Below are 14,194 nucleotides of genomic sequence, written 5' to 3'. Positions count from 1 at the left end.
GTTTTAAATATTTTTTTATTTCTTATTAGACATCAGAGTTTGTATCCCATACAGAAACACATAAAAATAACAGCGGCCATAACTCAATAACCCAACCAAAAGGAGTGCCATATACTGAACCCACGTAAATCTTTATTAAATACATGAAAATTAAAACATCATAGCAAAAATCAGGTGCTGCCATATTAAATACCAGCTGAATGTACATAACATGAATCAGTGCAAGGAGAAACCTGATAATATAACTAGAGTTGAAGTGACTAGTACTGAATGTTATACATAGTATCATTGATACACAGAGTCTGAAGTTATGTGCAGTCCCTGCCGCCCCAACGTGCGTTTCGCCCTTTCTTCATCAGGGAGCGTGTGCAGGGGAGGAGAGGGCAGGTTAAAATAATATCAATTGCCCAATCCCAGTGTGTTGTAAATAAATGTATATAGGTATCAGCTGGAGGGTAAATGGATGACGTAAGATATCTGTAGCAGCACATGCGCCGCGCCATTTCTTGTTGCGTATGCCTTAGATTAGCACATAGGCTGACCCGATACACAAACTATTACGAAGGCGCAACTGTCCTAACCGTCCTCTGGTTTTATTTTATTTTTTTTCTTAAACCTGTGAAATGATTTTTAGGTGTCAAGTTTGAAATGTTGTAATGTCAGATGATGCATATAATGACCCCCCTACGTGCCCACCCACACAGAGAATCACAGGGAGAAAACATATTGCTCCATGTTATCGAGATAAGGAAGATAAATTCAGCGATAAAACAGCTTCTCTGGATGTTTATTGCTCTCCCGTGTCCTCAAAAATGGTTTATGATAAATACACGAGAAGCAGGAACAAGAAATGTTCTGTATCCACTGTGGGATGTTTCAATCTCTGACTGACAGTCTCTAGTTAGTGGTTATAAAAATGCCAGAAGCAATTCTAGTATTTCCTGGAATGATGAGTGTCCCCCTCTATATTGTTCCCCCTCCTCACATATTCCCTCCTCTGCATACTGTCACTCAAGCTGCCCCCTCTGTATACTGTCTCCTCACCCTGTGTTGATTCCATGCAGCTCAGTTTCTATATTGTGCCCTTTTCTCACACTTTGCCGCTCCTCATACTGTCCACTTATGCTGCTCCCTCTTTATACTACCCCCTAACACTGGGTCCTCTCCATACTGCCCAATCACTATATTGTGCCCCTCCTCATACTTTCCCTCCTCTGCATACTGACCACTCACACTGCCCCCTCTTTATACTGCTCCCTAACACTGGGTCCCCTCCATACTGTCCAATCACTATATTTTGCCCCTCCTCATACTTTCCCTCCTCTGCATACTGACCACTCACACTGTTCCCTCTTTATACTGTCCCCTAACACTGGGTCCCCTCCATACTGTCCAATCACTATATTGAGCCCCTCCTCATACTTTCCCTCTTCTGCATACTGACCACTCACACTGTCCCCTCTTTATACTGTCCCCTAACACTGGGTCCCCTCCATACTGTCCAATCACTATATTGTGCCCCTCCTCATACTTTCCCTCTTCTACATACTGACCACTCACACTGTCCCCTCTTTATACTGCCCCCTAACACTGGGTCCCCTCCATACTGTCCAATCACCACGGTATATTGTGCCCCCTCCTCATACTTTCCCTCTTCTGCATACTGACCACTCACACTGCCCCCTCTTTATACTGTCCCCTAACTCTGTGTCCATTCTATGCTGCCCGATCTCTATTGTGTGCCCTTTTCTTATACTTTCCCCCTCTGCAGACTGTCTACTCATGCTGTGTCCCCCTCCTACTGCCCAGTCACTATATTGGGCCTCCTGCTCACACTTCTTCTCCTCTACATACTGTCCCCTTCATACAGTGCCCTCACACAGTCCCCTCTCTATATTGTCCCCTCACATTATCCAGTCTCTATACATTACCCCCCTCAGAGTGTTCCTCTCCCCATACTGTCTCCTCACACTATTCCCCCACTCATCCAAAGATGCATACTTTCTTCCGCTCCACTGGAGCTCTTAGCTACCCGCCATCTTCTACTCCTCTGCAGTAGCGACGTTAGTGTGATCAGGAGACCTCCTCATCCGGCTATGTCACCCCGGAAGTGCCGGCGGTTAGTGCTGCAGTTGTACTCTCGTCTGAAAGACACAACTAAAACTGAATACCGGGATTCAGCCTTTTATCTATTCTCCAAGCCGGCTGTCAGTTTGACACTGGCCTTGCAGAACAGCCGAATGCTGCGTCCTGATAGACACCATGGACTGCTGAATAAATTAAAAAGGTTAAAAATATGTATGAAAAATATAAAATATCTTATCTTTTCATCCCTTCCCTTTCCTCCATCAATTGAAAAAAAAAAAAACAACCTGTAAAAATCCCCTGATAAAAATAATTTTGAAGAGAAAAGAAACCAACAACACATTTTTACCTCACCGCGTCCATGAGAGTCCAGTTTATTAAAATCTATAATAATCCAGTTTGGTAAATGCTTTTTAAATATATTTTAAAAAGCCAGAATTGCATTTTTTCGATCACCATACCTACTTAAAAAAATACAATAACCCATAATCGAAATGTGGAATGTGCCCCAAATTATTATCCATAAATCAGCAGCTCAGGAGACAAAAACGCAAGCCGTAACACAGCGCCATCGATGGGAAAATAAAAAAAAGTTATGGATCTTGGAAAATGACGACACAATAATTTTTTTTTTTTTTTACATACTCCTGATTTTTTTTTCATACTTGAATTTAAAAAAAAAAACAACCTATATATAGCCCTCCAAAATGCCTTTTTAAATCCGCTTGTACAGCACGGACTTATCTCAGCGCCAGTTTCAGCGCTGCGCAGGCGTACTGTGCTCTCCACTGCTGACCGTGCCGTTTGGGGGGGGGGGATTATAAAGGGTATTTTTTGGGCTATGCAGAGGGGGTTGGAGTCTTATATGCAGCAGCAGTTTGATAGACGGCTGTAAAGTTGGCACCGGTAGTTTATATTGTGAAAACCTGGTGACAGGCTAGCTTCAGTAACATCAGGTACTAACCACTACTGTGGTTTTGTGACCATCAGGGTGTAAGCTAAAAAAAAAAAAAAAAATCACAGAACATACCAAACCCCAAGCAATACTGAACTTTGTGTTCAACCCTCAGCAACGAAAAATATCCCATATTTCACAAGAAATAATTGCGCCGAGTCTGACACGCTGGGCTTACCTGCAACCACTACATATCATGACTGCGGCCGTAACTGATCGATGTTTCCCGTGTCGGCTAAGCGTGACCGAAGCTGATTACACGTATTCTTGTACTTTCTATAAAATACAGCTGCATCTGTTTGTCCATAAATCAACCATCCGGGGTCCACTTCACATCTTGGCTGAGAATCAGCCCAGAACAAAACGTTTAATGGGTCATTTAAATTTCAATTTTAGTTGTGAGGGTAAACAATTCAATATGGTGACATAATGATGAAATAAAGGCCGGACACTATGTCTACAGGATTTTCCATCTTCATTATCTTCATTATTTAACTCCATAGTGTCTCTCTATCACAGGTGTTTAAAGGGAATCTGTCACCAGGTGTTTATTTTTTAGCAGAATGATGTAGGGAAGGGAAGGAGACACTAAATCCAGCGATGTGTCACTTACTAGGCTGCTTGCTGTCATTTTGATACAATCACAGTTTTATCTGCTGAAGATCTAGCAGTTCTCTGAATGCTCACCTCTGTATAACCCCGCCCACACCACTGATTGGTTGCTTCCTGTGTACACTGTGAATAGGCAGAAAGCAGCCAATCACTGGTGAAGGCGGGGTTTTACAGAACTTATGAATTTGAAGAACTGCTTGGCAGCAGGTTTGCAATTCCTTTAGTGATAAACTCCTGCTGATATAACAGTGATTTTATCAAAACTGCAGCAAGCAGCCCGTGAGTATTGATGAATTTGTTACTTTAACAGTAATGGCGGCCATGTTTGTAAAATGTTACCCCCTATAAATATAATTGTAAGATCTTTTTTCTAAAAATAGGAAAAAAAATACGGTAACTTAAAAAATTGAATGTACATGCTTGCCCATAAGGCATTAATTTAAATTTTGCAATTAATAGGCTTCATTGGCAATTTTGTGTTATCTTTATAGTCTTACATGAAAGTGTGCAAGGATATTTATGACCATCCATTTTTTTTTCATTTGTGCTTCTCCCTTTTTCAAGAACCATATATATATTTTTTTCCTTTCATGTTGCTATATAAGGTTTTGATTTGGAAGGGTGCAGAAACGCTGCAGATCCGCACAAAACAAGTGACATGCTACTTCTTTTGATCCGCAGCGTTTTTCACGCGGACTTTTCCGCACCATTAGAACAGCTTTTTTTTTTCCTATTGATTTACATTGTACTGTAAATCAATTTGCGGATCTGCAGCGTTTCTGCGCGGAAAAAAACGCTGCGGATCCACACTAAATCCGCATCGTGTGCACACAGCCTAAGGGTATGTGCACACGCTGCGGATTACTCTGCGGATTGTTCTGGACTGATTTTGGTAAATCCGCATGTAAACCGCACTGCGGATTTCCTGCGGAATTACCGCGATTTTTTTGCAGATTTTGTGCGGATTCCACCTCCGTTTTTACACCGGCGGATTCCTATTATGGAGCAGGTGTAAACCGCAGCGGAATCTGTACAAAGAATTGACATGCTGCGGAATAAACAACGCTACGTTTCCGCGCGTTTTTTTCTGCAGCATGTGCACTGCCGATTTTGTTTTCCATAGGTTTACATGGTACTGTAAACTCAGGGAAAACTGCTGTGAATCCGCAGCGGCCAATCCGATCCGCAGCAAAATCCGCAACGTGTGCACATACCCTAAAAGCTGGTGAGGAACAGACAAATTGCCACAAAGGTGAGGTTGTGGAAGACAGTTTCTTGTCACAGTACAAATATATAAACATACATACACTGTGCTATAAATAATGAATACATGAATTTCCCTATTTCTATACATGTAAAAAAAAAATTAACATATGTTGAGCAAAAAAAGGTATAAGCCATGCACTAGTGACGAGGTGACCTCAATGGATAGACTCTATAGTTTTACTTTTTTTATCTTTACTTCATAATGTGCCAGCCTGACCTCACGTAAACTTGGAAAGAGATAGGATCCGGAATAGCTTTAATTAAAAGCTGTCTGGGGAAGATAGGTGGATAAGTGTGCACAGCCTAGGAAGGGTCACACCCTTCATTGAACAAAATGAATAAAAAAAACAAAAAACATGAAATAAAGCCAGCACACCTATAGTATTAAATTAGGTTGAAAGTGCACATACACTGTGACATATATATATATATATATATATATATATATATATATATATATATATATATATATATATATATATATATATAATATTAGGGTTTTGTACTCACTCAGCTGCGGTTGAGGTAAGCACAGGAAGCGGTTTCATAAAAAATGTCCGGTCAGGTTTATTAACTTCATAAGCGTACTTAAGCATAAGCAAACAAAAGAGCCGCCTTGACAACATTCTTACTTTGTAGCATGTTTTTACCCACACCTGCCTAAAAGTTTTACACAGTACTGATATACAATACTATATAAATACACTCTCCTGAACATTGTAAAAACATGGACAAGCTATAAGTTTATGGCAATTGAGGAAATAGCAGATGTTGATAAAATCAGCAAATTCTCAAATTTTGAGCACCTGGTTTGTTGGAGGGGCATAAAAGCCTGGATAAAAGCAATTTTTTTTTAGCCACGTGAAAACTCAAAAACTCAGTCAAGTCTTGTGGTATGATTGTGCGTTACCTCCTGTTCATCGATGTTCCGCTTGTCACAAATAGTAAGGTACAGAAACATTGAGAGAACTTGGTTGATCACTCCGGCGGAATGCAACATGTGAAGGTTGAGATGTCAGCACTGTTTAACATTGCATGTCCCTGTGGTTGGGAGAATAACTCAGGAAAAAGGTGCACAAAGGAGAACCTCTGCACGGAGCTATCGTCATATTAGAAGAATGGGTACATACTGATCCATTCTGTGCTTAAAGGGAACCTGACACCCCGAAAATCGCGGGTGAGGTAAGCCCACCGGCATCAGGAGCTTATCTACAGCATTCTGTAATGCTGTAGATAAGCCCCTGATGTAACCTGAAAGAGGAGAAAAAGACGTTAGATTATACTCACCCAGGGGCGGTCCCGCTGCTGGTCCGGTCGGATGGGTGTCTCTGGTCCGCTGCGGCGCCTCCCATCTTCATTCCAAGACGTCCTCTTCTGATCTTCAGCCACGGCTCCGGCGCAGGCGTACTTTGTCTGCCCTGTTGAGGGCAGAGCAAAGTACTGCAGTGCGCAGGCGCCGGGCCTCTCTGACTTTTCTGGCGCCTGCGCACTGCAGTACTTTGTTCTGCCCTCAACAGGGCAGACAAAGTAGGCCTGAGCACTGCAGTACTTTGTTCTGCCCTCAACAGGGCAGACAAAATACGCCTGCGCCGGAGCCGTGGCTGAAGATCAGAAGAGGACATCTTGGAATGAAGATGGGAGCGCTGCAGCGGACCAGAGACACCCATCCGACCAGACCAGCAGCGGGACCGCCCCTGGGTGAGTATAATCTAACGTCTTTTTCTCCTCTTTCAGGTAACATCGGGGGCTTATCTACAGCATTACAGAATGCTGTAGATAAGCCCCTGATGCCGGTGGGCTTATCTCACCCGCGATTTTCGGGGTGACAGGTTCCCTTTAAAGTGAAATTTGATGTCACATACCAACCCTAAGGCAACAGTGTCCACAAAGACTATCAGAAAGTGTTTGCACAGCATTGGGCTAAGAGCCAGATGTCCAGCTACTGGTGTTCCACTGACTTCACGCCACCATTTCCAAAGGCTTTCATGGAGCAGAGCAGGACAGCAATGGAGATATTTGCTCTTCAACGATGAGTCCCACTTTTGTCTTGGATTTAGAGATCGCTGGAGATTTGTCTGGAGACCACATTGGCAATACCATGAAAAGGCCTTCACAAGGTAGCATCATGCTGGTCTTCCTTTCATTATTATGGTTTGGGGGTGGCAAAATGTACTGTAGCCGGACCCCTCTAGTCTTCTTTCCAGTGCACTCTCAGTTCTACATTACATTGATTTGATCATGAAACCACTGGAGCGGTCATTTCTTCAAAGTGTCACAGATCGCACTTTACAGGTCCTTCTCAAAAAATTAGCATATAGTGTTAAATTTCATTATTTACCATAATGTAATGATTACAATTAAACTTTCATATATTATAGATTCATTATCCACCAACTGAAATTTGTCAGGTCTTTTATTGTTTTAATACTGATGATTTTGGCATACAACTCCTGATAACCCAAAAAACCTGTCTCAATAAATTAGCATATTTCACCCATCCAATCAAATAAAAGTGTTTTTTAATAACAAACAAAAAAAACATCAAATAATAATGTTCAGTTATGCACTCAATACTTGGTCGGGAATCCTTTGGCAGAAATGACTGCTTCAATGCGGCGTGGCATGGAGGCAATCAGCCTGTGACACTGCTGAGATGTTATGGAGGCCCAGGATGCTTCAGTAGCGGCCTTAAGCTCATCCAGAGTGTTGGGTCTTGCGTCTCTCAACTTTCTCTTCACAATATCCCACAGATTCTCTATGGGGTTCAGGTCAGGAGAGTTGGCAGGCCAATTGAGCACAGTAATACCATGGTCAGTAAACCATTTACCAGTGGTTTTGGCACTGTGAGCAGGTGCCAGGTCGTGCTGAAAAATGAAATCTTCATCTCCATAAAGCATTTCAGCCGATGGAAGCATGAAGTGCTCCAAAATCTCCTGATAGCTAGCTGCATTGACCCTGCCCTTGATGAAACACAGTGGACCAACACCAGCAGCTGACATGGCACCCCACACCATCACTGACTGTGGGTACTTGACACTGGACTTCAGGCATTTTGGCATTTCCTTCTCCCCAGTCTTCCTCCAGACTCTGGCACCTTGATTTCCGAATGACATGCAAAATTTGCTTTCATCAGAAAAAAGTACTTGGGACCACTTAGCAACAGTCCAGTGCTGCTTCTCTGTAGCCCAGGTCAGGCGCCTCTGCCGCTGTTTATGGTTCAAAAGTGGCTTTACCTGGGGAATGCGGCACCTGTAGCCCATTTCCTGCACACGCCTGTGCACGGTGGCTCTGGATGTTTCCACACCAGACTCAGTCCACTGCTTCCTCAGGTTCCCCAAGGTCTGGAATCGGTCCTTCTCCACAATCTTCCTCAGGGTCCGGTCTCCTCTTCTCGTTGTACAGCGTTTTCTGCCACATGGTTTCCTTCCAACAGACTTACCATTGAGGTGCCTTGATACAGCACTCTGGGAACAGCCTATTTGTTGAGAAATTTCTTTCTGGGTCTTACCCTCTTGCTTGAGGGTGTCAATGATGGCCTTCTTGACATCTGTCAGGTCGCTAGTCTTACCCATGATGGGGGTTTTGAGTAATGAACCAGGCAGGGAGTTTATAAAAGCCTCAGGTATCTTTTGCATGTGTTTAGAGTTAATTAGTTGATTCAGAAGATTAGGGTAATAGGTCGTTTAGAGAACCTTTTCTTGATATGCTAATTTATTGAGACAGGTTTTTTGGGTTATCAGGAGTTGTATGCCAAAATCATCAGTATTAAAACAATAAAAGACCTGACAAATTTCAGTTGGTGGATAATGAATCTATAATATATGAAAGTTTAATTGTAATCATTACATTATGGTAAATAATGAAATTTAACACTATATGCTAATTTTTTGAGAAGGACCTGTACATCTCGACAAGACCAGGCTTGCATGTTGCTTGTGCTACTATGAGCAGCCTAAACGTGCTACCACGGCCTGAAGTGTCTCTGGATTTTGCTCCCATCGATCACATCTGTGATTTCATTGTTCAACAGTTGCATAGGAAGCTGCCAGCAGCAGATCTTGATGATTTGCCCAACGGATCTTGATAATTTGCCCAAGTGAATTCAGTGTAGCAGAACCTACCTCAGGCAAGTCAACTATTAATAATGTCACTCATAGCAGCCGAAGTGTTTAAGCCGTGCATTTCTGCGTGTAGCACTAATGCTTGATACAGAACAAATCGAGATGTTTGGGACATTTTGTTTCCATTTTTTCATCATTTGGATATCGTTAACATGTTTACCCATTCTGTAGTATCAAGGTTAAGCACAAACTCTGACATTTTTTCTATTTTACATAAATAGATCCTAGGTGACATAATTTACTTTATTTTGCATTTTCCCCACTGTAACTGTGGCATCCATTAGAGCCCAAGTTACAGGGGAACACAGCCCACTTCAGTATCATAAGCCACTGGCAGAGCTGATGTGGTCATTGTGCGCTATCTAAACAGGAAAGGACAGAAGAGGTAAAAAACAGTTTACTCTTTCTCCCCAGGGTTTCTGGATGTGGTTGCAGGTGCTTTAATCCTGTGCTGTAAATTTATAATGGTGCGGAATTAAAGCCAGGACCAAGGGCCTTAAATTTGCCTCATTTGGACCTTATCAGGAGGAACATTTGGACGGCATTAGACCATCAGATTAAATAGCAGCAACTCACTACTTAGGACCATAATCCCACTTTTCAAAGTGCAGCAGATTTTCGTGAAAACTCATGCCGTCTGTGCATGAAAAGACACTGAACAACTCAACGTTTTCGGCATCTTTCCCCAAAGACTTCTATTGGGAGCCTGAAAAGGGCCTGTAAAAGAACAATTGTGTTTTTAAGTGTTGAATAACAACTCTGACAAATGCTCTAACCAAAAGTACAAACGCAGCGAAAAGGACGAATTGTCATTGCGTAATTTGGTGCGGACATTTGCAGAAAACAGGAGGAACAAAACCAATATTATCAACATAAAAGCTGCACATTCAGAAGGTCCAACTGTTTTCAGACTACGTAAAAGAAGAAGCAATGATTGTGTATGTGGGACAGTACAGTCTGATCCGGCCTTTCAAGCTCAGTAAGTGAATTGTCTTGTTGAGAGAGGTTAGAGAAGACTAGTCTGATTAGTTTAAGCAGAAGAAAGGGAAGTCCAATAACCATAAGCAACAGCAATGGCCTAAAGAAGAGCAGTCAGTACTTCATACCTAAGCTACAACTTTAGAAGACCACGAATGACCCCAAACATCTCTCTCTCGAAAGAACGGTGAAGCCACATGGACACCAGCTCATCAAAACTGGACAGCTAAAAAAAATCACTAGATCTAACTAAATGTAATTCCTGTTGTCCCATGTAGACATAAGAGTCAGAGATCAGTGTAATCCACATAGTACCATCAAGTCTTGTGACATCGGTTCAGGCTGATGTTAAAACTATGGGAGGAATGTTTTCTTGCATCATGTTGCAACCTGAACTGAATTTCAGTATTTCTGATGGTATTGCGAGTTCTGTAATAACAGTAAAAATAACTTGTCATGTAACAAAGACTCACAATTGTCAGCTGATTTCAAGAAGATGAGTACGAGCTTAGAGCCATCCATGGTTGGACAGTGAACTAATCTCAATTACATTTTTGAAGGAGTTATCTCAATAACCCAATGGTGATCTTTGGAGGAAAAAAAAAAAAAATATATATATATATATATATATATATATATATATATAAATATAAATATCCCATCTGTACCCCTGGCTCTCCTCCACACTTCTGGCGGTGTGTCCCTCTGGTCTCCTGGGTTCTTCAGCTGAGCATTGCAGTGGTCACAATCGGTCTGAGTCAGAAGAAAGTCTCCTAGAACCAGCTCTTTCTTCTGGCTCCTGTAAAGCCACGACTGTCAATCAAGAAAGAGGAAGGCGGACATAACGGAAAACAAGTAGACGGGAAGTTGTACTTAACCGATCCACCACGCCCATGGTGCACCAATCGCCAGGGTTTGGTACGAACAGCCATTTTGTGCTGACGTGGTCCCTTTAATATGAACGTACATCCGATATGTTTGTATAAACCGAGTGATGCCGTCGTGTCAGCATGTGCCAGAATCTGTAAGGAATTATTCCACTCCCTTTGAGTCAAGAACAACTTTTGTTTGGCTTAGTAAAGGACCCACCAGTCATCAAAGTCCTATTAATCTTTTTTTTTTTATAAATTTCATTATTTCTCATGGTTTCAATTAATACTTTTATAAATGGCAACTTATCCGCTTACTATGTTCCTGCTGCTAAATTGTTTGGCAATGTTTAGCTGTGAATCTCTGAAAAGGCTACAGATGAACAGAAACAGGAGAAAATCAAGGAATCCAAGCATCACTATAACCTCTACAATACCCTCTTATGTGACTACTGGACAAGTAGAAAAACATTTAGATTTGAGAGTCCTCAGTGGTTGATACTGGACCAGTAGTAATTCAGTTTTATCAGAATATTCTTATCTGGCACTTAAAAAGATGCATGGATGGGGAGACATTTCCTGGTTGCAAAGTATTATTATTATTATTTATTGTTATAGCGCCATTTATTCCATGGCGCTTTACATGTGAGGAGGGGTATACATAATAAAAACAAGTACAATAATCTTGAACAATACAAGTCATAACTGGTACAGGAGGAGAGAGGACCCTGCCCGCGAAGGCTCACAATCTACAAGGGATGGGTGAGAATACAGTAGGTGAGGATAGAGCTGGTCGTGCAGTGGTTTGGTCGATCGGTGGTTACTGCAGGTTGTAGGCTTGTCGGAAGAGGTAGGCCTTCAGGCTCTTTTTGAAGGTTTTGATGGTAAGCAAGAGTCTGATGTGTTGTGGTAGAGAGTTCCAGAGTAGGGGTGATACGCGAGAGAATTCTTGTATACGATTGTGGGAAGAGGAAATAAGAGGGGAGTAGAGAAGGAGATCTTGTGAGGATCGGAGGTTGCGTGCAGGAAAGTACAGGGAGACGAGGTCACAGATGTAAGGAGGAGACAGGTTGTGGATAGCTTTGTATGTCATGGTTAGGGTTTTGTACTGGAGTCTCTGGGCAATGGGGAGCCAGTGAAGGGATTGACAGAGGGGAGAAGCTGAGGAATAGCGGGGGGACAGGTGGATTAGTCAGGCAGCAGAGCTTAGAATAGATTGGAGGGGTGCGAGAGTGTTAGAGGGGAGGCCACAGAGCAGGAGGTTGCAGTAGTCAAGGCGAGAGATGATGAGGGCATGGACTAGGGTTTTTGCAGATTCTTGGTTGAGGAATGAACGGATTCGTTAAATATTTTTGCGTTGACATCAGCAGGAAGTGGAAAGGGCTTTGATATGTGGTTTGAAGGAGAGGTCAGCGTCAAGGATTACCCCGAGGCAGCAAGCATGTGGGACTAGGGAGAGTGGGCAGCCATTTACTGTAATGGATAGATTCGTTGGGGGGGTCACGTATCTTCCTTGCGGAACATTAAACAAGTGACGACTGAGGTTCCATCCATAAAAAACAAGGAAAAGGTGTAACATATGTCCTTTGTCACAAGTTGTGTGGAACCACCACCGACCTGCAATTAACTTCCTTTCAAGGAAGACGGAGTTATGTTGTCCTCTAATCGGTGTTCACCATCTTGTTTCTTGTGCAAGGTTGATGTCTTAAAAATGTAATGCTGCTGCTTTTTCACAGATATAAGGGGTTAAATGTTGAATTCCAGAACTTCAAATGATCTAATCTCCTCACTATCGAATTCAGGTGATTCCAACCATGTTTCAATACCATCATTTCCTTCCATTCAGTTTACATCTGGATTGACATTGTAATTTCTTAACTGTCCTTTAACTCTTATCTGCAGCTTCATAGAATCGGACAGTGGACCTATTTTTTCAGGTTCAGCTAATACAATAGGCCAAATTTCTACCTTCCATTTAAAATGGGATATTCGGGACTATATATTTTTTTACTTTGGGCTTAAGAACGGACATGCATGTAGTTTCTACCTACCTTCCTGTTTTGCCTGCTGCTTATCTCTGCTTAGTTCCTTCCAGCTGCTCTGTCGAGGGGGCCGGACTGCCTATATCATGCTGACTGACAGCTGGCTCCACGCAGTGAGGCAGCTGGGAGCCGGGTGTCAATAATCATGACATCAACAGTCACGCTCCGTCCTGTCAACAGAGCTGAGCAGAAGAGCTGCTCTGTTGACGTGAAGTAACAGAATCGCCGGAAGGGGCGGTCTGTGACCGCTTTGAGTTGGCAGAAATAGGCAGTGGGCAGAACAGGCAGGTAGGTAACAACTACATGCATGTTCATTCTTAAGTCCATAGTAAAAAATAAAATAGTCCAGTAGGTGGCTGTATATGCAAAACTGATCTACATGTGCAATTTTTGTCCATGGCTCCTCTTGTTCCAACTATAGATTGGGATTCTTGAAATATAACACTTTTACGTGAATGAATGGAAACAATTCTTTCCAAAATTGCGTTTTCATCCTGCTCCATTTAAGGTTAGAGAGAAGAGACGTAGCAGAGGAACATAACATGATTATGTATACTTATAAATCTCTGTGATCACTGTGATCATGCCTGATATTAGTGGATTTCACCTTTAGAAATCCAGCATCGATCAGATTTTAGAATATTAAAATGTGACCAGCACTTGGATTCAAGCTCTTGTAATAACTCCGCATCAGCAACAGGACCAATAATGCATTTACCATGTACTTCATTACCGTAATTATAATGATTTTATTAATTGTAAAATAGGCAGAGATTTAACCTTTTGGTAATACAGTGTTCTTAGTTCATCCTTTTCTGCAAAGGTCAGAAGAAGTTAGGGGGCTTTATGCATCTAATGTGGTGGATACTGAAATCTTATAGTTTTGTGGTTTTTTTTCACTACATTGATTTTGATTATTTTTTTTCTTTCAGATCAGCAGAACTTGCAACCAAGTACGCAAACTTCTCCGAGGGCGTCTGCAAGCCGGGATATGCATCTGCAATGATGGCTGCCATCTTTCCAAAGTAAGCGGATTGTTTTTCTAAAGTTTATTACGCACTTTTATCTTTGGTACACACTGTATCTCCCCAAATAATGTATTCACTGCCATCTTCTTCTAGGTAAATTTTAGATACCGCATTCTAGGTACTGGAACAGTCAAACCTGCTTTCCATGAAAATTGCGCCGAACATTTTAAGGTGATGCATAATATGTTTGGCGCCACTTGTTATGTCTGTTATTCACGTTTATTATCCAACTTTAAAT

The 14,194-nt window shown here is 42.0% G+C and overlaps 1 protein-coding gene across 13 annotated transcripts in view; it reads left to right on the top strand.

The window, feature by feature from the left end:
* The window catches only part of ST3GAL3 (ST3 beta-galactoside alpha-2,3-sialyltransferase 3), a 285,569-nt gene that overhangs the window by 189,029 nt on the left and 82,346 nt on the right, over nt 1-14,194 (top strand). For all 13 annotated transcript variants that reach the window (XM_069738046.1, XM_069738038.1, XM_069738036.1 and 10 more), the window contains one exon: nt 13,861-13,953. In XM_069738046.1, the coding sequence (XP_069594147.1) occupies nt 13,861-13,953 (93 nt within the window). The remainder of the gene's footprint in view (nt 1-13,860; nt 13,954-14,194) is intronic.

Source organism: Ranitomeya imitator, chromosome 8, assembly GCF_032444005.1.
Source record: "Ranitomeya imitator isolate aRanImi1 chromosome 8, aRanImi1.pri, whole genome shotgun sequence".
Classification (NCBI taxonomy): Eukaryota; Metazoa; Chordata; class Amphibia; order Anura; family Dendrobatidae; genus Ranitomeya; species Ranitomeya imitator.
This window is presented reverse-complemented; position numbering and strand designations above follow the sequence as displayed.